Consider the following 23985-nt stretch of genomic DNA (forward strand, 5'->3'; position numbering starts at 1 on the left):
AGAAAGTTCGAAAGCTAACCGTCGGGTTAGCGGGAGGGTTCTTGGGGATGAATGCAGGCTGGCGGTGGGTGATGGGCCTTTTGGCTGCTTTTGCAGGGGCCCTTTGGATAATCGCCGGTATCATCGTGCCCGAAACATACGCCCCCGTTCTGCTACGTCGTCGTGCGGCAAAGCTGTCTAAGATAACTGGGAAAGTTTACAGGAGCAAGATTGACGCGGAACAGGGAAGGCGCCCTCCCAGGGAGATTTTTACGACGGCCTTATCTCGTCCATGGGTTCTTTTGTTCCGTGAGCCGATTGTGCTCTTACTCTCTATCTACATGGCTATCATTTATGGAACGCTATATATGATGTTCGCTGCCTTCCCGATTGTTTATCAACAACAGCGCGGGTGGAACCAGGGCATTTCAGGTCTCGCATTCCTTGGGATTGCTGTGGGCATGATGTTGGCCGTGTTGTATACACTTTGGGATAACAAGCGCTATATTAGGGTGCAAGCTGAAAATGACGGATTCGCACCTCCTGAGGCCCGTCTTCCACCCTGCATGCTTGCATCCATTGCCATCCCAGTCGGTCTCTTCTGGTTTGCCTGGACTAATTATGCTTCCATACACTTCCTGGCAAGTATAGCAGCAGGGGTGCCCTTTGGATTTGGCATGGTGCTCGTGTTCTTGGGTCTGATGAACTACCTCATCGACGCCTACACCATTTTCGCCGCGTCTGTCCTTGCTGCCTCGTCCGTTCTTCGATCAATCTGTGGAGCGGTCTTTCCCCTCTTCACGACCTATATGTACGAGGATCTTGGTATCCATTGGGCGTCTAGTATTCCTGCCTTCCTAGCTGTTGCGTGTGTTCCATTCCCGTTTCTGTTCTACAAATACGGCCCCGCGATTCGCCGGAAATGCAAATATTCGGCCGAGTCGGATGACTTTATGCGCAAATTAATGGAGCAGGTCACCCGGAGTCCTCCCGAGACCGAGGAGACCGAAGAGGAGCCAAAGGTGGAAGAACGCCACGAGAAAGGCTCCGCAGCCATGTCGTCGACGACCAACAGCTCCCGCGTGGATGATCTCCCTTCGGCGTCTCACTTCCATAGGACGAAGTCTCATGCTTCTCAAGCATCGTACGTGTCTGATGGAGTGACGTCGCAGACGGTGTATGATGCCAACCCTTATGACATCGATCGCGTGAATACTCGAGAGTCGTTCAAATAGTAAGCTCTCTTGTCCCTCTGGAGCGGGGTGTGATATATATGGTGGCTGAATTCGCAGCATTGATGGGCATACAAGAGAGATAGACACATAATATTGGGCTACCGGGTAACAGCTATTCGTATCCATCCTACATGTGATACCTATTGTATCGTGGAACTTAGACATAGAATCAGACCTTACTAGGCCAGTGTATTGGCTAATATTAGTTCAGAATAGACAAGCAGATAGAATATTCTCTAGGATGCAACCGCACCTGCTGGGCAATTGGATTAATAAAATTAAAGGGGTAGTAATACACAGAAAGAGAAAACAGACTATCCCAGCTGTCTCTTCAGAACTTGACCCGAAAAACCGCCAATATCTACACATGAATGATACTCCAGCTGTACAGAAAAGGTGCAGCGTAGAAGGCAAATATAGGAGAGGGAGAGATATCAACTCAACAGCTTCTCCAGATCGGCTACGCGGGTCGCCCTATCCTCAGCCTTCCTTTTGCTCGGCTCGCGGAAGGCAGCCGACATGAGTTGACGCTTTCCGTCCTGGATCGCCAGCACACGGTCCTCGATAGAGTCTTCCATGACAAGACGCCAGACGGTGGTTTCCCGCGTCTGGCCCAGGCGATAGACACGATCGACAGCCTGGTCTTCGATGGCAGGTGCCCACCAGCTATCAGCGAGAATAGCCTGATTCGCCGCGACGAGGTTCAGGCCGACGCTGCACACGCTGAGACTGGCGAGTAGCACCCTGCAGTCCGGGTCACGAGAGAAACGGTAGGTAGAGTTGTCGCGGGCAACAGAGTTCATCTTGCCGTCGATGCGGGCGAAGCCTATACCGACGCGTTCAAGATGCGGCTCAAGAAGACTGAGGAACGACGTCCATTGGCTGAAAACGACGGTCTTGGTGCCGGGCGCCTGGCCCTGGGCCGTCAGAATCTTGATGAGCGCCTCGATCTTGCTGCTCGGGTGGTCGGGGTCGGCGACGACAACGTCGGCGGTCTCGCCGAGGTCGACGGCCGGCGAGACAAGAGTCGAAGGGTCGGTGATATCGGCACGACACAGCGGACATCTGTGTTGTCTTTCGATGACCTGCTCGATGCAATTCCGATCGAAGGCGTGTGCACAGGCGGTGATCACGGGCTGGTCGAGCGTATCGAGACAGATGGCGCACATTTCTTGGTTCTCGATGCTGACCTGCAGCATGTCTTGGAGGGCTTTGATATTCTCGGGGGTGAGAGGGACAACTTTTTCCTTCTCGAGGAGCTCAGATAGGTTGTCGATGCGGTTTTTGCAAAGCGCCCAGTGGTTACAGACTTGTCGGAGACGCAGGATGACTTCGAGAAGGTAGGAGTAAGTTTTGTTTGCCTTGTCTCTCGATTTGTATTCCTGGAGCATGCCCCGGGCTTCCGACCTGTGGATTTTATGAGTAAGGGGTTCTCAAATCTTATTCGGAGAGATACGCACTGGAATAGTTCGTATTTCTCCTGCTCGTGGGTGTGGAACTTGACACGGAGCACGCGCGAAGTGAGTGGTGGAAGACGCAGGTTGACAAACTCCATGTCCTTTCTTCGACGCAGACAGATGGTGCTCATCAGCGCTTGGAGAAGAAGGCGGGCATCCGGGTCACCAGAAGTAAGAGGACGGATCAAAGCGCTGTTGAAAACAGCCATGTCCTCCAAACCGCCTGAGAGTCTCAGATAACGAACCTGAGAGTACAAGTCTTTCAGTGAGTTCACGATGGGCGTTCCAGTCAATGACCAGCGGGAATCAGCCCTCAAGTTGGAGGCAGCTAAGGCACCTTTGGAACGTGGGTTTCGGATCGTGTGGCCTTCATCTAGAACAACGCGGCGCCAATGAAGAGAAAAGATTCCGGATTTTGGTGGAGAATTTGCCTTAGGATTATACTCCATTGCAAGGGCACCATAGCTAGTCACGATCACATCGTATTGGTCGAGATTACGGGCTTCCTTCTTGCCTTGCCCATGGTAGACCAGTACCCGTGGAGATTTTTCAGCATGTGTATGATCCTGAATTTGGTTTCGCCAGTTACTCATAACGCCAACTGGAGATACAATTAGGGTAGTTTTGGAGGCCCCCGGCGTAATAACCTCAGTGTTAGCCAGGATCAAGGAGATGATCTGGATTGTCTTTCCCAGGCCCATGTCATCAGCGAGGATACCACCTCTGGCCAGAGGTGGAGCGACGGACGTAGAGAAATTCGTCGCGATGTTGGTGTACCTAGAACCATCCTTCTTCCACAACTGGACAATATCCTGGGATCCAGCACCAGGCAGCTTTGGGTTCTCCTGGCCGATCATCCACGCGAGCCCCTGACGCTGATAAGGCAGAAGCTCTGTAGAGAGAGCTGCGGGAGTGCCAACCATTGGCATATTGGCAAGCTCTGATTCACTGGCCCCGAAGTTCTCCGTGACTTTGGCAACATCCCGAGGATTGAACGCGGTACTCTGCCCGATGAGGTCTTCCATGCTCTCTTCTGTGAGACCAAGTCCTTCGGGAGTGGAGAGATTCGCAAAGCCAAGAAGACTCTCATTCAGTTGGTGACCCTTCCCGGAGGCAAGTGAGCGAGACATTTTCGCGGCCTCCTTTCGAGCTTTTTCAACCTGTTTTTTCCTCTCGCGTTCCTCACGCTCCCGTTTCCTGAACTCATCCAGTGGGAGACGGTCGGCCTGAAGGCGATTCTTTATATCTGTTCTCTTTTCAACTTCTGCTGGGCCGAATAATCTAAGGTGCACTGGACAATCCCACGCTCCTTTGACTCCAGTCAACACGCCCTCGACGAGCAGATCTTTCGAGTCCTATAGACTGATAAGAAAAGAGCATAGATATGTACTGTCGTAGAGGAGCTCACCATGTATTTCGCCAGTTTAGATGCCATGTTGCGGGGGATATGGCCGATCTGAGCTCCCATGACGTTGTCCACCCGGATAGCATTCGAATCGTATTGATTTGACGGCTCTCGCTTCAAAATTACATGCTCTCCGATGGTAGCATATCCACTATAATAACGGACGCCCACAATCTTCGTGTGCAAGTTACCGTAGAGCATGGTGTCCCCAGAAGAGGGATCATCTACTTCCTGACTGCCCTGGACCACGTCGACAGCCTGTGCGTCATCTTCATCGTCAACGCCAATGTATGACTGTGACGATTGACTCAAAGGAACAAAAGACGTTGTCTCCCCGAAACGCTGTCCAGAATATTCGAGACGAGGCGTTTTGGGGGTAGTCTGACGCTCATCCTCGTCCCCATCGCTCTGGGTGAGGTCGACGCGATTTATGGGCCGCTTTCCTGAGGATATGCCCATCACGGCGAGATCTGCAAAACGCAGAACCAAAGCAACTTGCACGAAAGCTAAGTGAGTTTCAGGAGTCGGAACACGTGAGACTATGTAATAGTCGACATGCAATAGAGAAAGCTTTCATACGGTTGAGGCACGGAGTATGTATGTATGTATGGGATATCCATATCAAACGACGTTCCTAATTCTGCCACCGCCGTTCCGGGCGCGTTCTAGCCTGTTTCGAGGGCGGTGGCAGAAATCGGGTGGCTTGATTGGTAGGGCAACAATAACACGTCTTATTAGTTCGGTACAAAATACACCACAGGGTAGAAGAAACTTGGTGAAGATAGCGGACAAGGTTAAGTAAAGTGGAGAGGCTTACACTATCTTAATTCACTTGTTGCCATCTGCCTACTCTATGTGGGTACCAGTACACCCACTACTACGACTACGTATCCGTACTAATCTTGGACCAGCCAAATGGCAAAACGAATCCAAACTATTTTGCCTTCTCTTTTATGCCTCTCAAGTAAGTGACATTTTAAACCAGTAAGGAAGACCTTTGTGCCCAGTAGCGATTTTCAGAAACGGTAGGACCTGTCTGAGTCACAGGAAGCCTGTCGGCAATCCTTTTAATGTACACCCATGAATAGCCATGTATTCATGGAAAGCCCTAAGTCAATTAGATACAGAATGATAGCGGGAAGTAGAATTACAAAGTGAATGAGTAACAAAAACAATAAGCGTGTAGGGATATCATCATAGCTCATGAGGATCTGCAAGAAGTATGGAGGCTGTACGATATGCAAATATGCAAGGTAAACGTAACGCAGATGAAAAACACTAGGGTGGGTTGCAGGTTGGTAATTCAAGCTGTGGCTCATCGTTGACTGTACGGCGACCATAGCCACAATGCTATTCACATACGGGTATCTGAAGTTGGTTAAGTATGTTATTTGATTAGAGAAGTTGGACAAGCACTTACTCTCAAAGCCAAAGGAATTATGGGTGAGGCGGAGACGTAAAAGCGGAATGGAATCCGGAGTAGGACCTACTGCGGGTTGCATTCGTTGTCCGACGATAGATCTGTTGACTCTGCATCACTTTCAACATCCTCAGTATCTGCAGCCCCATCAAATCCACTTTGTCCAGGTGAGGGCATCATTGTCTTATTGGAAGAATTTCCAGTGGGCAGTCCAGGGCTTGATCCCGTGGTGTTATTTTGGGTATGTGGTGGGCGAGGAAATTCAGCCATCTGATTACTCGGCTGTGCTGCAGCCAGTGTTCCACGAGCCTGTGGAAAGATGCTCATATCCGGAGCTAGGGGTGGAGGTCCAGTGTTATGCGCGCTGGAAGGGACTATCCGCTGGACAGCCGGGTAATGATTAATCCTTTGAAGGACAGCAGGTGGCATTTGGAAGGGCAAGTGAGATGATGACCACTGTGCCATTGACATGCTTTGTTGCTGCGTCTCGAGAAGGCGAAGTGCTTCACGCTGTCTATCCAACATCAACCTGCTATATGCCTCAGGATCTGTGCGTCTCAGTCGCTCGTCGTTCAGTGCTTCTTGGACGCCTCGTCTTTCTTCATCGGTCAGCTTGTCGTTGTCATCCTTTTCTCCAGTTGCGGTGAGGGTTATCCTCCGAATCACTTTTTCTGCCCCATTGTCTTTCTTGAGGATCTCGTCCAAGACCTGATCTTTTCCAAGGAACTCGGAGATATCCGTCGGAGGAACAGACTTGACTGGAAAAAGCCATTCACCATAAGATTTCGCTGCTTGCCGGATTGGGTTCTTTTTGTCCACTACCCGGTGAGAAAGCTGCGTCTTGAAGAGGGCCTTGTTGTACAAGACTTCTTCGAAAGTGCCACCAGAGATGAAACGATACACGAATACCGGTTTCTCTTGTCCTAGACGATACGCACGCCCCACAGCCTGCTCTTCCCAAAACGGGCTGAATGAGAAATCAAATATGATGACACGGTTGGCTCCTAGGATGTTCAAGCCTATTCCTCCCGCGCATGTCGAAATTAGATAAACTTCTTGTTCGCTATCAGTGTTGAATCTCTTGGTTGCCGCTTGCCGACCGATTACCGGAGTATTCCCATCAAGTCGACAGTATTTCCGTTCGGATTCTTGCAGCACATACTCGAGATAATCCAGGGTGGGTAGACTACGGGAGAAGACCAACACCTTGTCTCCCACCTGGAGAGATTGCTCGATTATTTCCTTCAGAAGCAACGTGCGGTAAGACAGGTCTACGGCCCGGATATCAGGCACTGTGTCACAAATTCGCTCTTCGTCAGAAATCAACTGGTCTGAACGACATACACCCGCCTGGTCGATAGGTCTGTCGCCAGTGACCTCTTCCTGACCAGACTTTGCACTATTTGCACGGCCCTGAATCTTGTCTCTGAAACATGATGGATGGCTACAACAGAGTTGCAAGTCTGCCAGCCATCCCCAGAGCGTTGTACTCCCAATTGAATCTTCACGCACCTGTCCCAATGTGTTCTCCACGTAGGAATTGTATGCAGACTTTTGTAGACTGGTCAAGGGGATAGTAAGAACAAATTCCACTTTGGGAGGCAATTCTGCAGCTAAAACTGTGATATCGGCACGGTGAATTTTTGGTTCGAGAATTTCGTTGAGAACCCTGAGTTTGACCAGGGAGGTTCGTCTCTCGCGTTGCGTGCTTTCAAGATACAAGCCTTCCTGGATAGGCTCAATGTAATTCGCCTTGAACTCGACGAACGGTGGAAGAAAGCCTTCCGCGATCCATTCGACCATTGTATGATAATCAGTCAGGTTATTAGTCAATGGGGACCCTGTAAGAGCGATGCGACTTTTAGACCGAAATTGCATTGCTGCGATAGAAGTGCTCGATTTGATATTCTTCATCTTGTGAGCCTCATCGGCAACGATGATATTCGGGCCGTTTAAAAGACACTCCTTGACCCGCGAATGGACTTCATCATTAAGGAGTTTCTTCTTCTTAGCCGTCTCTTTGTTCAAGACCCATGACCGGAAAAGATCATAGCTCATTATGAGAACACCACCATCAGCATTCCATCTCAGCACTTCCTTTATCCTCTCGAGAAGGGAGACAGCCGTAGTGATCTTTCTAACGCAGCCAACCGCTTGTCTGGCATCCCACATCTTGAATTCATCGTCCCAATTCTCAATCAAGGCTGACGGGCATAGGATAAGTGTTTGAGATCGACGGAACGTCTCAGGGACCTGGTTTCGAATGTTTGGGTCCCTTGATGACACACATTCAGATATTGTCACTAAGAGTGATATCCTGTTAACAGTTAGAAAATATAGATGCCAGGCGTTATGGGTATTTTGTGTTAACTTACACCTGCATAGTCTTGCCCAGGCCCATCGTGTGTGCCAGCAAACAGCCCTGTTGTTTCTCATCCATCAACTCTCGCCACATGAATTGGATCCCGTCTAGCTGATGTGCCTTGACGTATTGTCCAATAAACGCGTTGAGGTAGATAGGTGGATTCCCAAAGCTGATCGCCTGACGCGTTGGGTCAGTATTGCTTACCCCCATGCGTTTCATCCGTTTTTCGAAAAGCTCCTTTTGCTTTGACTGCAACGCGGCACGCTTCTGTCCACTCTCTTGTTCCCGTTTCGCCTCCTGGCTTTCTTTCACCTCCCTCTTTCGCTTCTTGTGTGGAGTTTCTGTTGCCCTCGACTGTGCGTAATTCGACACATCTGATTTGTCTGAGTCTCGGTAGTTTGATAGGCACGTGCAAAGCTCCTTGAAGAAGCGGCGAAATTGATGTATTTCACTGTGCGCCTTCTGTATGTTCTCTTTTAGAATTCCTTTCAGCTGTAGGTGCACGCAATTGACCCAGGATATGTAAAGCGATGCGGTTCGCATGACAAGTTGACTCTTGGATGGGCCCATACCGTCAAGATAATCCTTTCCGTTGAGCAAGGCCGAGATCGCTTTACCGACGAGGTGTTTCAGATCGCTCAAATCGAGCTGGGGGATCTCTTCTGCCATTGAAGACCGCTCCTTTTCAGCAAGGCTAGCAATTAATTTTGCAAGCAATAAGTGTCGGAGCCTGCCTTGTTCGAGGACTTCCCAAGGAACTGATAATAGACCCCCAACATCATCTATATTGGGGAGATCCGATGGTCTTGTGGAGGATGTTTGTCTGTGGCGAGGCGGAGTTGACTGGGTTGGTATACTAGCTAGCAAAGTAGAGTTCAGAGCGACACCGGGCGAAAGACTCCTCTCAATCTTAAACGGATCCTCGAGAGGTTCAGAGAAAACTCTACTGGTAGACCCGACAGGGTTCAATGGGGGTGTCTTCACTATGAAGTCGTCAGGGGGAGGTGACTCGGCTGTAAGATCAATGGTCTCTATGTCCTTGATTGACAAAGGAGTCCGTTTTGATGGTGGCGAAGGCGAACTTGATTCTCTGAAGGGATTGGCTCTCGTATTTGATCTTCGGATGAGGCCAGACGGACTTATAATGTCATCGCTGCCAGAAGCAGACGGAGTAGTTTCAGTGCGTCGGTAGCCACCAGAAGTGTCGTCGTTGTCAATAAAGCTACTCATGTCATCGGATTCTGAGTCAAGTGATTCTTCGTCGTTTCTTTCGGACGCAGGTTTCTTTTTCGACTGAGGCCTACGGGGAGCAGGAACTTGTGGAGGAGGAGCCTCCAGTTCCAGGACCGATAGACGCCACTTCTGCTTCTGTATGTTCTTGACTGTCTGCTCTATGCTCTGGCATTGAATTTGGAGCTCAGACTTTGTGGTCCAATGCTGTTCTCGTATACCATCAATAAATTTCTGTAATCGTTTGTGGAGGAAGCCATTGTCCCGCTCGAGATCCTTTTTTTGCTGGTTTCTCGACTTTGTCCATTTGGCTGCCTGCCACAGCCTGTAAGCTTTGTGCTCTTCCATTGGCCTGCATTTCTCATTCCACTCAGTCTCGTAAGTGTGGATGCAGTCCTCGATAGTGGAATCGATTTCAGCTCGCGTGAGCTGCTTGGGTTTGGTTGATGAAGAGGCCTGCTGCTCCTCTTGGATCTCTTTCCAGGTATCCTCATCAAAATCTCCTTCCGAACCTGAATCACCATACAGGGGATAAGCGTCCTCATCGCTTTTTTGGACTGGGTACTTTTGTGTGAGGTAAGAGAAAGGATCAGATCGATTCAAAGCCTCTGTATCTGCAATCGCCGTAGACCGTGAGATGTTTAGAAGATTTGCCAGTTTTGGAAATGATTCTATGTGCTCTTTACTGACAGTCACGTTCTGACCTTTGAAAGTGTACAGAGTAAAGAGCTTGGGAGAGTCCTTGGGCAAGGATGAGACTTTAGACACATTGTAAGGCACCACCGCCCATTGGCTGAAGCCTCTGGTTGCAGTCAGTTTGATGGGATCTTGTTTGAAGAAGTACTTGAGGCGTTTGTTCATGACTAGGCGTTGAGCAGGCGGGCATTTGATACCTGTAATCAGGAAAGAATCGTCGTCTTTGTTTTCCTCGAGGGAAGTAGGATTCTTATCCTTACCCGAATAATAGAACACTTTGGAGAGAGTTAGTTGACCCGGGCCCATGTACCATTCTTTGCTCTGGTCCTGGGGAATATCAGCGGAAGAGACAAGATTCAATCTTCGCCGTTTACGGCCTTGTTCGTCAACAACAACTTCCTCTCCAGAACGCGTTGCATCGAGTCCCGTACCCCCGTGGTGAGGACTTGAGTTTGGGCCATGTGAGGAATTTCGGGACTCACGCTCTTGGTTTGTTGTGCTTACAAGGGGTTTCTCTTCGCTCTGTAAGGAAGTGTGCGACGCGTCAGCGGCACCGATATTGTCCGAACGAAGAGTAGTTAGAGAGTTAGAAGGCCTTATGGGGGTTATGTGGGTATTTGTAGGGACCAGGGTTCGATCTCGCATTACATTGTTGGGAGCGGGCGAGAAATGACTGGGAGGCCTTGAAACAAACGGACTTAGGGAGCCATTGCTGCGGTCATCGTGGATGCTTAGCCGTCTTTTGGAGGACTGATATTTGGTGGACAGCTGTTGGAGGTATTCTATCGCTCTAAACATCGAGCTACGATGTCCAAGAGCCTTCAAACCCAGTTCATCGCGCAATGTCGCCTTGTCCACATCATGCAAGAGCACCTCTCCAGTTACCAGGTTCTCACGGAGGGCAGGTTCTAGGGCGGCGGGGTCAGGGCGAGGCGCTCCAGTGGTTGACTGAGACCAAGGAGTTTCGGGGTTATGGCAGAGGAACGCTACAACCTGGTCCACGGTCCAGTCAAGCGGGTCTCCAGTATCTGATTGCATGCCACCTAAGGGAGTCGGCTTCACAGATTAGTATCTCTGCAGATAAGGTTTCGGATCAGTCTGGCTTACTGGTGCCATGTTCCCACGCCTGGGGGTGGTGAAAAGCGGGGGATACACGATTTTCAGAATCCCATTATCGTATTTGACCCCGGCAAGAGCAAAAGGGGCAAATAAATAAGGTCTAGCTGAACCGATAATAACCTCAGCCGATGAGGCACTTTCGAGTGAGAGAAGTCGTTCTTTAGGCGCCTGGTAGACTTGCGACGCGTTTGGGTTCACCGCCCGCAGAAAATCATGGATGGATTCTGCCGACGATGGTAAGCGGTGTGGGAAGCGGTATGCCGGAGGTTGTGCTTATCAATCATTTGCGACGGCATCATCGCGGAGGAGGGGTCTGCTCTGCCCCTCACCGTCGTCGCCCTGGGAGATCTGAACAGCTTCTCGGCGGTTTCATACATTTTCGCTTCACTTGTGTCTCATAATAGTTTGGTTACTGGTCTCAATTCTTCAACTGTCCTCATACACGCATCATGCCGGAGTCGGTTTACTCGAACTATCCTCCTCCGTTGAGCCCCGCACAGAAGGACTTCCTGGTCACCACCGTTAAGGATTGGGCAGCTCAAAATGGTCTGCTGGTTCGACCAGCACAGAGCTTTGTCTCAAAAGATTTGAACCCTCATGGGGTACTAGCGACCAATGCGCCAGTTACTTTGTTTCCTAGTCCATTTCCCCGGAGTTGCTTCAATGAAGCGAAAGCTCTACAGACTGTCTACAACCAATTGTATGCTGCAATAACGTGTAATGAAGAATGGATTGGGAAAATCATGGAAGAGTGAGTCTTTTATCTTCGCTTGTGTATTCCTCGAGTACTTCTCTGGTCATATGGGCACATCTAACTATGTCCGCATTATCCAGTCTCATTGACGTGGATGACTTCATTTCACGCTTGTGGAAAATCCATCAGTCCGTTAAGAAAGAAGGATACACTCAAACCCTGTCCCTAGGCCTGTACCGCTCTGATTACATGACCCATGCCCCCTCGGATTCGGCCTCCCCTGCATTAAAGCAGGTGGAATTTAACACGATCTCCTCATCCTTCGGCGGCCTCTCATCTCTCGTGGCGTCACTACACACCGACCTCCTCAACTCCCCGCCAGGCCATCCTATCGCATATCCCTCGCATCCGCTGTTCAATTCGAACGTTCCTCCAGAGAACACGGCGGTGGAGACCCTCTCCGCCGGGCTGGCCACTGCCCACGAAGCCTACGGGCCGTCTAAATCTAACCCGACCCTACCGACATGCATCCTGTTCTTAGTGCAAGAAAACGAGAGAAATACGTTCGACCAACTAGCATTATTCCGACAACTGACGAAAGTCCACAAACTCCCCGTGTTCCGATTGCTCAGCTCCGAAATCCTCGATCACACCTCAATTACAAACTCGAACCCGGCACGGCCGCTGATCTACAGCCCACCCCACTCACCAAACTCACAGTTCGAGGTCTCCACAGTCTACCTCCGCTGCTTCTACGCGCCAACCGATTACACGTCCGAACGGGATTGGGAAGCACGCACTCACCTTGAGCGCTCGGCAGCCATTAAATGCCCAACCGTGCTGAACCAGCTAGCCGGCTGCAAGATTGTTCAGCAGGTTCTGGCCGAAACCACGGGCCCGGACCACCTGGCCAGTTTCTTGGCTGGCACTGACCCGACCACGGTTGCCAGATTGCGTGCCACTTTCGCTCCGCAGTACGACCTATCGAGCAGTGGTCGTGGTCGGGAACTAGCCCTCAACCCGGAAACAGCGTTGAATCACGTCCTTAAACCACAACGCGAAGGAGGCGGGAATAACATCTACAAAGATGCGATCCCGGAATTCTTGCGCTCGATCCCGGAAACCGAGTGGAAGCGGTGGATCTTGATGGAGCTCATTACGCCGCCGGCGGAGGCGAAAAACGTAGCTCTCAGGAGTGATGGTGAGGTTCTTGGCGGCGACGTTATCGGAGAATTGGGAGTATACGGCACAATCTTGTGGGATCAAACTGGAGGAAAGGTTCTGCACAACGAACAGGGCGGGTGGCTGATGAGGACGAAGGCGAGAGATGTCAACGAAGGCGGAGTTGCGACAGGGTTCTCCAGCTTGGATAGCATCTTACTTTTCTAGATCTTGTTAATAGAGGTTCAACGCGTGAAATACAGCATTATACAAGCATAATGACGCTTTAATTGGACCAAACAAAACGGTGACGACTCCATAACTTGCGAAAGGGTTCAAGCACCTAAAGACCAACAAACCAACTAGGATGCCGCCAACCCAACGGAAGACTTGCAAAGAAAGGAACAGGTGAACAAGGGGTAAGAGTCAGCAGACAGAATAGTGAAGGAACAGTGAAGCCAAACTAAAGCCAGAAAGACCTGTGGGAAGGAAAAGAACTGCACCTGCAGCCTAAGATGGTTATCCCCATCATAAGCTCAACCTCAATTCCTGCCATGAAGAACTGCCGAGGCGGCTCGGGCGTTGTCACGATGACTGATCCACGCAGTCGGTAGTTCCTCGTCTGGGAGCAAGCGCCAACTGCGCAGGCGCAGTTCCCTGGCCCGTCTGGCCAAACGATGGTATGTCTGGATCACTTCCTGGAGACGACGGCTCGGAGTATGAGGGTTGTCGTCCCCTAGGAAGTGATTGAGAGGATAGAATCGCGGGGGAGTGTTCGGGTTGAGGGGCTTTGACATCAAACGCTTAGGATGGAAGCGCCCAGTACTCATATCAATCCTGTACTCTATCTCCATTGTCGTGTTGTGGTGGATTTGGTCGAGGCTCCACCTCTCCACCCGCTCGACGTCGATCCGCGACACTCGTGCACTATTGCTTCGACGCACTGACCAGCAAGAGAGGGCCAGGGGTGTACGTACGTCGCGCTCGCGGCGCATGTTCAGCGTATTATCCAGTGGTTTGTCCCTTCTGCCACCAACCATCCGCGCTTTGATATCCCGGTACGTCAGGCGGTGGTCGGTTCTCATCCAGTATTCGAGTAGCCAGCCGGCTGGTCTGGCGGAGATGTATCTTGGGAGAAAGGCGAAGTCACGAATGTCCATACCCTCAGAATCTTTGACAACGCGTCCTTTTTCGACGAGGGGTGGTATTGCAGGGAGAGCTTGCTGTTCCCAACGCGGCTCCAGTTGGAAAACTAACGGAGGAAGATTGTCTTCTGAATAATTTGCGTGGTACGGGTGCGGGCATGTATGGTCTTTATTCGGTGGTCTTGTGTCTGTCCAAAGTCGTTAGTTGAATTGGAAGTTGGAAGGTGGTTGTAGCTTACGGCTGCAGAGTGATGTGCTTCCCGAATCTAGAAGGAATGTGAGTTTCTTGATCATAAAACATTAGGAATGAACACATAAAGGGTACTTACAGGGTTGACTGCTTGCCATGCTGATGGGATATGCGAAAGATTGTTCTGGATGGGTCTGGTGCTGAGGATGGAGAGGATGTTGATCGAAGGAAGAGTTTTAACCACAAAAAAAGGTAAAGGGAGTATACGTAGTTTACCGTTGTTACATCCTAGGCGATGAGCATGACTATCGATGTGTGAATGTCTTTGTCGCTTTGGGCATGAGGCCCTTCGTTTGATTCGCTCACATCTAGACATTAGGGCAATCGCTCCATTGTTAAGGCTATATTGAATAAAAGACCCATATTTTCTCGTCCACCTGCAGCGAGTTCACATATGAGGCACTTGTATAGGAAATACTGATGTCTGTAAATTTCTCATAATGTGGCATGCCACTCATTGCGCGAGTCGACCCAGAACCGTCGCATAGAGACCACAGTCAAAACAAATTACAAACCCTTGATAATATGCAATAAAACATCTACAATGAATTGTGAGACAGGCGGTTCTATATCCTTTTAGTTCAGCGATGCAAGTGTAGAGGAGTAAATTTAGGTACAGGGCAGGTACACGGGCCAACCTGGACGGAGATCTTGGCAGCAACTTAAAACCAACGTCACCCTTCCCAACGGCATGCCGTGAACAGATTGATCTCTGCGCCCAAGACCACGAACTAGAGTGCCAGACAAGAGAACGAAAGTCTATCAGCAAACACAAAGAGAGTTGAGTCACAAATGTAACGAAACAGAAAGCTTGAGGCGAATACAAAGCAATGTAAAGGAAGAAAGGATGAACAGAGACCTGCTCACTTGACTTGTCACGAAAGAATACAAACAAGCCTTGAGTCATATTGGCGCTCCGATATCTTTAAGGCGCAACGTCAGCCCACAAAATTGAATTAGATGGCTGATTGATCGTTCGTGTTCATCACTCCAGGGAGATATGGCAGTTCAAAAAGGTATTTCTGCCCATTGAAACACTGTTCCACCATCGATCGGAACATAGTAGAACGGATCTGCTCCGGGAAAACAGTGTCTGGGAAAGGAGATGGTGGCCAGTCATACACACCGGACGAAGGAGATCGAATGTCGTATGCGAGTGCCTTGGTAAGGTTGAACTTTAAACCCGGAACGCCTGAGCGGGGGGTTGGGATATTACAGGTTTGACATCCTTTGTAACACATGTGCTGTTGCAGATTGATGAGTGATGGTCTAGCCTTGTAGGTTCCGAGTGGAGTGGGATTCGCAACACACTCTGCTTCATCACGACGGACCTTGCGAACATTGGAAAGAATAACTACCTGAACGAGGTCCCGCTCGTCGGCATTTGCCTTTTGTGATGGCATGCAAGGACCTGTACCTGGCTGCTCATTCACCCTGGTCTGCTGCTTAGGGACCGGGGCTGACTGGGTATACTCCTCTGCCTCCGCTGAGTGTGTGATTCGCAGAGGGCTGTCAGTGAGCTTTGGCTTCTTTGTGTTCCACTTGTTCACTCCCTGTTTGGCTTGAGATCCGCTCTTCGGCAATGGGATGCGACCACCGGCTTCTCCTAGGGCGGGATGAATGAGCCCCGGGGTTATTCCACGGGTGCTGTTGGACGCCGGATCGATGCCATTCTCTCGCATCTTTTTCAGAAGATTGTTCTCCAACACACGACTTCTCTTGTTGCCCGAGTCCCAGGCAAGCAGACCAAAAATCTGTCGGAATCGGACGCTACGCTGCTGCAGTGCATTCCCGTTCACTCTGAACATTGGATGCATTCTGTCGGTAATGTCCTGCAAGCGCACACGTCTGTCCATGCGCATCCAAGCCTCGACACGGAACTCTTCAACAGTCGAAGCGATATTATCGGGGAGAACGGGTAGATCGCGGAGTAGTTTTCCGTGAATAGGGTGTTTCATCATTGGGGCTTCCGCCTTCCGGTCCCTTTTCTCGTCAGGATGAAGCTGGTACAGGATGTCCGGCATATTCTCCCAGCTCCAGTGCTGTTGGTCCTCTCGGAAGGTAGTGTGATTCAAAGGATGGATCGCGTTTGGACTATCCTGTCTGGGTACTGTTCTCCCTAGTTAGACGTTAGTGCTGTGGATACTTCTATGTTATTGACAGATAACTGACCACTGGGACGTTTTCTTTTCTTGCTCGTCAGACGAATGGTCTTATTCTCGAAAGAGTGACGCTTATTCTTAGCTTCAGCAAGCGGGGATTCCGCAACTCCGACTCCAAGAGTCGCGACAGTGCTGGTCTCGTATGATTCAGAGGTGGCGCTTGCGCCAGGCAAACCAGGCTCGGCCATATACAAGGCCATGCTGGCTTCAGGTAGTTGAGGGGCGGTGTTCATGTCCGGCAGGTCAAATACTCCTGGATCAGGGTGCGCATCCTGAGAAGTCGCCCTCGCAGCCAACAGCTGAAGAGCAAGGCTTTCAGGCAATTCGCCAATTGCCCTCTCTAGTTCGAAGTTTGCAGATAGCGGGAACTATATGATGCATAGGTCAGGCCTGTTCAACTGGGAAACTCCTTTACTGCGACATAGATCGTTCACTAACCTGCAACATCTTGTCCAGTTACTGAGAGATTTGGGAATGGTCCCTTTGGGTTGGTATAAGGCTTTCAGAAGCGATATCGAACTAGATATCAAGGCAGATGAGCTATGAGAACGATGCCAGATTCCGCAGGAGTATGAAGCGATTGGAACGGAAGCGACGATGATCTTGTATCTCCGAAGGCGAAGAAACGAAGAACGAGACCAGCGAGCCATATTGTGTGCGGCGAGTCGCTATTCTTCGCCTCTGGTAAATAAGGGGGTTGGCTATAGTTGTCCGGATTTGGAAATGTCGAAGGCAACAGACGATGATGAAACACGGTGCTGGGAGGGCGGATTGACACGATATGCTACTCGCTTGCTGCCAGTCGCCACGAGACAGTACGAGCTCGTCCCACCGAAAGACTTGAGATCCGAGACCGCATAGTTTATACTTGTCAGGAAAGCGGAGAGTTTTCTCTTTCCGATGAATTCTATAACAACTGTAGTGCCGTCAATATGGCGTTACAGGGCTTTGGGGAGTCGACGGGAGGTAAGAAGCCGCAATAGGTTTGAGGCTCCAGCACATGGCCGGCACATCTGGCAGGACCCACCGTTCATGCAGACCCCTGGTCCAGCCCCTTCCCATCCGTTCAGCCACCCGGTAGACGGCGACTTTCTTTGTCTAAGGAGAACAAAGCTTTGGTCGGATACAACAATGTCGACAGTAGCCGGTGGCTGAAGAGCGGACCGGCCCGGTCCCTGATTGTACTCCGCGATATCAATAGAACGGACGATCGATTCGGTGAGGTTGTAAGAATAACCGTCAATGTATTGTACGAGATGGACAGGGGTATAGGGAGAATTGAGCTGGACATTCTTTCGCTATGCGTCGAAAAAGTGTGGAGGTGAGGCGAAGATATGAAAAGAGGGCTTTGTATGAGAACAATCGGAGAAGAGATCAGTCTTATATCTCTTACAGCTTTGGTGCTTTCTTTCTAACCTTTTCTGCTTCAGCGTATCCCGCTCTACTGGAATCTGTTTGTCGATCAAGAATCGGCTAGGATTACCACCCAGACACTGTACGAAGTTATGTCTTATTACACCTTTAGGTACAAGAAACCAGCAAAGAAGTAGAACTAGTTACACACAGAGGGAAAACAACCAATTCAACAATACTTCCAACAGTACTCTCCAGTTCAGTCTTTCTCCTGGATTCATTCAATTATCATCATTCGATTTTCAGCCTCAGATTCACGGGGTACAGCTCTGGGATCTCGTCCGCGTACCGACTGTAGAGAAACTCGTCGTATGTCAGTTGATTCCTGCGGAGGTAGTCCTCGAGAGACAGTGTGTGACGAGCTGTATCGCGCTCAAAGGGAGGTCTGCGAGGTGCAAGTCCGTTGTGGGGAGCCAATTCGTTGGGGAGGAATGGGTATCTGGTCGGATTGGCACCATCTTCCTGGTCGTCCGCGGTGGCCTTCTGTCTCTTATAGTAGGGCAGTGGCTGTTCCTGTCTACTTGCTCCGTCTCAGTGGGAGGAATTGTTGAAGATAAAATAAAATGGCTTACCTGACGGGCTCCATCGATTTCCGTTTCCCTCCAGAGTATGAGATAGGATAGGGAGCTATGTACTGGGCACTAGGTGGATAGTACTGGGCTGCATTAGGCACACGGGGATGGACGAATGGCTGCGGAAACGGATAGGTCATTAGAGGCTCACAAGCCGCCCGTGCCATCGCACGATGCTGACGATACTCTTCGCGCCACTCTAGCTGCTCCTGGATAGCCACAGAGGTAGGGATGGGTTGATTGCTTCCGCCGCCAACCACAAGGCAGACCTGAATGCACGGAAGAAGCACCCGGCCCCCGGCTTCTCCTTTCGCGGGGTCTATCAGCCCAGGGGTCAGCCCTCTGGTGGTATTCCTCGCAGGATCAATGCCAATCTTCCTTAGCTCATCAGCGAGGCCGTCGATCTCTTCTTGTGCATCCCAGCAAGCAAGGTGGAAATGTTCGCGGAAGAATTTGCGACGGTACTCGATGTAGGCTGGGGGCAGATATTCCCTGAACTTGGGATTAACACGATCGACGATATCTTGCTCCGTGATCCGACTATCAAGACGCATCCACGCCTCCAATCTCCAGGCTTCCACCCCGGAGGAGATCTGCTTGGGCAGGACGGTGAAATCCCTCACGCGCTTGCCGAAGATCGTGTACTTGGTCATGCGAACCGGCGTTCTCGAGTTGGCATGCTCGCTTCCAGGCCGAAGAACATACAAGATATTAGGAAGATTCAGAAGGTTCCACTTCTTTTGCTCCCCGTTCAATGCCGTGAAATCCTCGGGATGAAACGTTGGGCGATGAAAATTGACCTTGTCCACGGTCACGGAATGAGGGCGTGGAGGGGGAGGAGGTAAACCTGGAAGAGGCCAGAACGGAACCTGCGGAGGGCACTTACGAGGGCTCTGGGGAGGCTGCGGAGGCAACTGAGGGAACTGAGGGTATTGAGGGAATTGAGGAGAAACCTGGGCAGGGAGCTGAGGAGAAAACCGAGGAAGAAGCTGGGGCGGAAACTGGTAAGGGAATTTAGCCAACAGGGGAGGTCTGTAAAGCCCAGGAGGTGGTGGAGTTGCTGCACGGGACAGGACATCCTGTGGAGTACATTAGCAAAGTTCTGTCTCGACATCTGTCCTGTCTTAGCATACTTCACCCAGGTCAACTGATATAGGTCTTGGAGGAGGAGTCCGTGGCGGAGGACGGAGCTTGTTGATTTTGACAATGACCACGTCCGAGTCTTCCTCGGGTTGCTGGGTGCAGTTCATGACGCTGTCAACTTCGCACCAAATAAGCAAAAGGTCAAATGTAAATTCTGTCTGAGATGGTAGGATTGAGATATTCCCGTGTTTTCAAGGAATATACGAGCAATGCTCAAGCCCAACAACTAGAGATGGCAAGTGACGACCTGGCAGTGTGACATGCGATATCTGGGATTCGGCCACACCATAGAAACAAGACAGTGAGATAGCGAGGGAAATAATCAGCTTTTAAAATAATCAGGTGGCAACAAATATTGATAAAAAGTGAATAAAGTGAGCAATCGCATCGTTGGTCTCGTTGATCGCATCGTTTCGTGCAACGTCTGCATACTAGATTCACATTCTTATGCGGCACAATGAAACGGACCAATATTTTGTGAGTAGCTTCTGCATAAGATACTTGGTTTACGCTCTTAGAAGATAGCCTCTCCATAGTCCCTTTTAGGACAGTCATGTATTAAGATAGAGACTGAGGTAATGAAGCACAGACTCGAAGAATCCAGCACTACGTCGACCTATACATCTATCCGATTTCGACACGACGCTGACTTATCTACCTTAGTGTGAGCCCGGGTATCTCTTGGCGAATGAGGAACCAGCATCGCCCGTGGCATTCATATCACCCTTACCCCTCACCCTCGTACACGATTTAAGGACATCAGCCCTACCCGTCAAGTCAGGGTGCTCTAGACACCGGGCGTGTGACCCCGTCAAGCATTTTGTCAGTACCATCTGAGTGTAGCGCCATGGCAAGAACACAGCCTATCCAGCGTCGTCCTCCTGACCAGCATCATATTGAGGATCAATCAGCGAGACAGAAGAAAGAGAAGCACGCTTACTCAACAACCGCGTCTCAATCCTGGCCACTTGCGCGCGTCCCACGAACATGGGGATCAGAAATTGTCGAACAATCATCTGTAGGCAATATCCATAGACAGCCGGGGGATCCAGAGACCACTGAAATCCCATGTGCAGCTGGTCGTATGCACGACCATGTATGTGAAGAGCAGCAGACATGCGGTCATGGCGACAAGATACATACAGGGTGCCTTGGTCTATCTACAGAGACGAGTAGCATTGAGAAACTACCCCGTGAAGTGCTTGAGGAAATCATCGGACTAGCTCTTGATCTCGGTATGCATAACAGAATTGCTCAACCGCCGAAAGTGTGGGAGCCACATCCCCAAGAGGAAGACGGGGATCGCAAGCCTCCTCCAGGCCGGAGAATCAGCCAAAATGCACTACCGCTTCTCCTCTCCTGCAAAGTTCTATGCGACATTACACATTATGTGATTTTTTCCCGGGTCCAATTTTACAGTCCCCATAGCCAGAGGCTGGAGTGGTTACTGGAAGTGCTGAGTCGAGCAAATCAGCCAAATAGGGTAAGACATGTCGCCATCCAACTTGACAGCAGCAGCGTCAGCCCGTATAATGGAACACAGCCCCTGAGAAGCAAGGATGAGCAAGGTGTGGAAGCAGACATGGATCTTCTCGAACGTCTCTCCAAAGAACTGCAGACACTAGCTCTTCTAGGACCGCACGATGACTCCTTAGAGTACACCAACTATCACAAGACACATCCAGCGCTACTTCGAGCACTGAATACATTCCCAGGTCTCCGTCATTTGGAACTGGAATTTTATGACCACTGGCTTCATGTCAGCATGTTCTGTGCAGTTCCTCGGGTATCCCGGCCATGGGCCATCGATCCCATTTGGAAGGATTCGGACGGGGTACCTCCACCGCCTCTGTTTCCCAATCTGCAACACCTATATCTCAATGGCTGTCTGGCCCATTGGCTCTTACCGGAGGATCTAATCCTTGCTTTTTCTCAGCAGCAGCTTCCCTCGCTCAAGTCCCTGGTTATTGATCGACTCCTCTATAAGGATGACGGGGGCACCGTGTTTGTGCCTGAGGTATTTCGAAGAATGAACCGTCTCAGTGAATTTAATTGGGTCAACTACGACTTCGAAACCAATGTAACCCATACTAAGGGCGGACCACATGCTCCTTTGATGAGGGAACACCTTGATGCCCTCAAGGAACGACATGGCGAAACGCTGCAGCTTTTGTCTTTGAACTACACTGGATTAAACAGCGCTTATGCGAGTGATGGGGAGTGGATCTTGACGAAGGAATATTTGACAGGGTTTATCAAAGAGATGCCGATGCTGGACAAGATCTATATAGACATACCGATAGCTGGTGTTAAGATCCAAGTCGGCAAGGCAACGAGTGATTGTAGGAGCGATGGAACGAGGCAGATATCGGATGATTCGGTTGACTGGCTGATGATGAGGAGAATTATTGACTTTATGCGGAATCAATGAAGAAAACATCGTATGTGGCAAACGTAAGGATAAAATTAGCTCCCATGCTCCCGTCGCGATCAGGGTATTTTGGCCAGGAGATATATAATATTTAGGGCGGCCCAGGAGGCAGAATGCATGAAGGAGCCCTGCAGGCTTTATTAATTATTAATTTTGGTTTTACTAGTAAATAATATATAAGTATACATGTAGAAATATATATCAGGAATTTTCAATGTGTACCTTATATGAAAGCCTGGAAGTATACAATAGCCAGGTTAGTCAGAGCTCTGAAGCCCGAACTTGTTTCTTCAACAACGCCGTCCATTTCAACAAACCACCACCGTGGATACCCTCAACCTATAAACATAAAATACCTTAATATCTGGCAACCTGCTCACCTTACACAGCCCACATGGCTAATACATCTTCACCTCTATTCCGACTGGTCCAAGTCGCGACCACGAAACCCTTCAAGGGCGGTGCAATCCCCAGAAAATACAACCTGCAGATCTTGTGCAATGTTAAACCCAATGCATCAGGCGCTAGAGAAGGGATCACCGCCGTTGGACCTGATAAGATTGATGTTTGCGTTGCGGCGGCCCCAAAAAAGGGGGAAGCCAACGCTGCTGTGTCGCGGGTATTGGCGCAGGTATGTCCTTGTTACAACCTCTCGTTGATTTCTTCCTCTCTCTTATGGATATTAGGGGAAACGGCACTCTCAAATTGATCTACAACAATGGTCTAATTATGAACAGATATTACGAGTCCCAAAGTCCAACGTGGATGTCATTCGCGGCTTGAAGTCCCGCGACAAAGTCATTTCAATCGCGGACGTGGATATCGCGGGAAATGAGGAGAGATATCTACAACAGCTGCGACAACAACTGGAAGAAGCTGTCCTCCGCAAATCGTAGCGGAATCGCTGTGTTGAGCAGATCGCGGTTGGGCCGCGTGACATCACGGGAAACCTCCGATGTTTTTTTGCTTCCGCCGATCCGCAAGTTTCTCAAGCTACAGGTCCACCAACACACCCCATCACACCTCCAACACCCTAGACACAACACCGTCCACAACAAACCAAACATGTCCACAACGACCAAGAGAAAATCTCCCGACGACGCCAAAACGGCCCAGTCTAACACCATCAGTTTCACCGCGCGCAACCCCACGTGGACCTATCTCAAGCTGCAATTGTACGTTGCGACGAAGAAACCACCCCCCTAGTGACCTCGAAACTAACCTCGAACCTCAACCGCAGAATCCACCAACCAGGCACCCCCTCCTCCGTCCAATGCCGGCCCCTCGATCCCCTCACCGCGCGGACCTACCTGACCGCCGCGCTTTCGCAGTTCCTCGGTCTGATGGGGACCACTGTCTCCGTCGACATCCTCAAGGTGGCACCCGAAATGGAACAAGAGAAGCCCACTGAGAAGATTGTCTGGATTCGCGTCCCCCGCCAGGATGCGTCAGCGGTCGTGGCGGCCGTCAGCTCGTGGATCGGCGGGGGCTCCGGCGGCGAGGTGGGCAATGTCTCGTGGAGGATCTGCGCGAAGGGGAACTACCTCGGTGCGCTGGTGCAGGGATCGGGAGATGATCTGTTTACTCCGTAAGGTCCGGTTGGTGGGGGAGCATGATTTACTCTTTATGATTGTGGGCGAGAATGCCCCGGCGAGAATTCTCGCAGCTATGTTGCTGGTGGCTCTGTCGTCGAGACGACCTGCAGTTGGGGTCAAGACTCCGACATCCCTGGCGGACCTGCGCGAGTCGGTTACATTTTGCAGGGCGAAGTCGTTGCCGGCATTCAGCCACCACCAGGTCCTGTGAGCCGACCCATCCAAGACAACACAAGCGTCATACGAACGAGTGATCGCTGGCCATAGGTCGCAGATACAATAACTGGCAGATTAAGCCCAGACGTGCGCCGAGAAAACAAAGGGTTGGGTATGATTTCACCCCGAAAATTCTTTCAGCGGAGCATATAGTCAACCAACGGAATCCCAAATATTCACATCGAAATCAATGAAAGCAACCAGTAACGAATGACAAGATGTCCCTTTTCAAACACCAAAACACGCACGCTTATCTAAATATGCCAATTTTTTTCATGCTGAACTGGACGCGATAAT

General features: G+C 50.4%; 9 protein-coding genes across 9 annotated transcripts; 4 read left to right on the forward strand and 5 right to left on the reverse strand.

The window, feature by feature from the left end:
- The first annotated feature begins 1 nt into the window (after position 1).
- On the forward strand, positions 2-1360 carry BDV59DRAFT_99105 (major facilitator superfamily domain-containing protein). The gene is made up of 2 exons (XM_073697474.1): positions 2-1213; positions 1298-1360. Coding segments are annotated over exons 1-2 (1167 nt in total). The 5' UTR covers positions 2-47; the 3' UTR covers positions 1299-1360.
- An 81-nt stretch (positions 1361-1441) lies between these two features.
- Positions 1442-4678, reverse strand: BDV59DRAFT_99102 (DEAD/DEAH box helicase). The gene is made up of 3 exons (XM_073697473.1): positions 4080-4678; positions 2675-4026; positions 1442-2621 (listed from the first exon to the last, which is right to left on the reverse strand). Exons 1-3 carry the CDS (start codon positions 4533-4535, stop codon positions 1649-1651), a joined length of 2781 nt encoding a protein of 926 aa, XP_073544818.1. The 5' UTR covers positions 4536-4678; the 3' UTR covers positions 1442-1648.
- A 382-nt stretch (positions 4679-5060) lies between these two features.
- BDV59DRAFT_185151 (putative SNF2 family helicase/ATPase) lies at positions 5061-11065 on the reverse strand. Its single transcript, XM_073690802.1, has 4 exons — positions 10895-11065; positions 7872-10843; positions 5497-7813; positions 5061-5444 (listed from the first exon to the last, which is right to left on the reverse strand). The coding sequence occupies exons 1-3, from the start codon at positions 10901-10903 to the stop codon at positions 5563-5565; spliced, it is 5232 nt and encodes a 1743-aa protein (XP_073544819.1). The 5' UTR covers positions 10904-11065; the 3' UTR covers positions 5061-5444; positions 5497-5562.
- A 151-nt stretch (positions 11066-11216) lies between these two features.
- Positions 11217-13057, forward strand: BDV59DRAFT_185152 (glutathione synthase). Its single transcript, XM_073690803.1, has 2 exons — positions 11217-11657; positions 11741-13057. The coding sequence occupies exons 1-2, from the start codon at positions 11356-11358 to the stop codon at positions 12987-12989; spliced, it is 1551 nt and encodes a 516-aa protein (XP_073544820.1). The 5' UTR covers positions 11217-11355; the 3' UTR covers positions 12990-13057.
- Positions 13058-13303: 246 nt separating this feature from the next.
- Positions 13304-14254, reverse strand: BDV59DRAFT_204658 (uncharacterized protein; the record flags this gene model as incomplete). The annotated part of the gene is made up of 3 exons (XM_073694500.1): positions 13304-14094; positions 14146-14172; positions 14236-14254. 3 exons carry the CDS (start codon positions 14252-14254, stop codon positions 13304-13306), a joined length of 837 nt encoding a protein of 278 aa, XP_073544821.1.
- An 858-nt stretch (positions 14255-15112) lies between these two features.
- BDV59DRAFT_204659 (uncharacterized protein) lies at positions 15113-16765 on the reverse strand (the record flags this gene model as incomplete). The annotated part of the gene is made up of 3 exons (XM_073694501.1): positions 15113-16275; positions 16329-16686; positions 16757-16765. The coding sequence occupies 3 exons, from the start codon at positions 16763-16765 to the stop codon at positions 15113-15115; spliced, it is 1530 nt and encodes a 509-aa protein (XP_073544822.1).
- Positions 16766-17962: 1197 nt separating this feature from the next.
- On the reverse strand, positions 17963-19553 carry BDV59DRAFT_204660 (uncharacterized protein; the record flags this gene model as incomplete). Its single annotated transcript, XM_073694503.1, has 3 exons — positions 17963-18248; positions 18304-19382; positions 19437-19553. The coding sequence occupies 3 exons, from the start codon at positions 19551-19553 to the stop codon at positions 17963-17965; spliced, it is 1482 nt and encodes a 493-aa protein (XP_073544823.1).
- A 1475-nt stretch (positions 19554-21028) lies between these two features.
- BDV59DRAFT_204661 (DUF167 domain-containing protein) lies at positions 21029-22773 on the forward strand (the record flags this gene model as incomplete). Its single annotated transcript, XM_073694504.1, has 3 exons — positions 21029-21788; positions 22267-22508; positions 22615-22773. 3 exons carry the CDS (start codon positions 21029-21031, stop codon positions 22771-22773), a joined length of 1161 nt encoding a protein of 386 aa, XP_073544824.1.
- A 169-nt stretch (positions 22774-22942) lies between these two features.
- Positions 22943-23469, forward strand: BDV59DRAFT_204662 (uncharacterized protein; the record flags this gene model as incomplete). The annotated part of the gene is made up of 2 exons (XM_073694505.1): positions 22943-23052; positions 23118-23469. 2 exons carry the CDS (start codon positions 22943-22945, stop codon positions 23467-23469), a joined length of 462 nt encoding a protein of 153 aa, XP_073544825.1.
- Between the last annotated feature and the right edge of the window lie 516 nt (positions 23470-23985).

This window comes from Aspergillus ambiguus, assembly GCF_047715705.1.
Source record: "Aspergillus ambiguus strain CBS 117.58 unplaced genomic scaffold BDV59scaffold_35, whole genome shotgun sequence".
NCBI lineage: Eukaryota > Fungi > Ascomycota > Eurotiomycetes > Eurotiales > Aspergillaceae > Aspergillus > Aspergillus ambiguus.

What these genes read in the sequence shown, in the direction of transcription:
- BDV59DRAFT_99105 (XM_073697474.1), top strand. Translation starts at nt 48, where the DNA reads ATGAATGCAGGCTGGCGGTGGGTGATGGGCCTTTTGGCTGCTTTTGCA.
- BDV59DRAFT_99102 (XM_073697473.1), bottom strand. Translation starts at nt 4,535, where the DNA reads ATGGGCATATCCTCAGGAAAGCGGCCCATAAATCGCGTCGACCTCACC. An exon ending in CTAAACTGGCGAAATACATG is followed by an intron (nt 4,027 to 4,079) that starts GTGAGCTCCTCT and finishes ATCAGTCTATAG; the next exon opens with GACTCGAAAGATCTGCTCGT. An exon ending in GAGAAATACGAACTATTCCA is followed by an intron (nt 2,622 to 2,674) that starts GTGCGTATCTCT and finishes TAAAATCCACAG; the next exon opens with GTCGGAAGCCCGGGGCATGC.
- BDV59DRAFT_185151 (XM_073690802.1), bottom strand. An exon ending in CTGGGCAAGACTATGCAGGT is followed by an intron (nt 7,814 to 7,871) that starts GTAAGTTAACAC and finishes AACTGTTAACAG; the next exon opens with GATATCACTCTTAGTGACAA.
- BDV59DRAFT_185152 (XM_073690803.1), top strand. Translation starts at nt 11,356, where the DNA reads ATGCCGGAGTCGGTTTACTCGAACTATCCTCCTCCGTTGAGCCCCGCA. An exon ending in ATTGGGAAAATCATGGAAGA is followed by an intron (nt 11,658 to 11,740) that starts GTGAGTCTTTTA and finishes CGCATTATCCAG; the next exon opens with TCTCATTGACGTGGATGACT.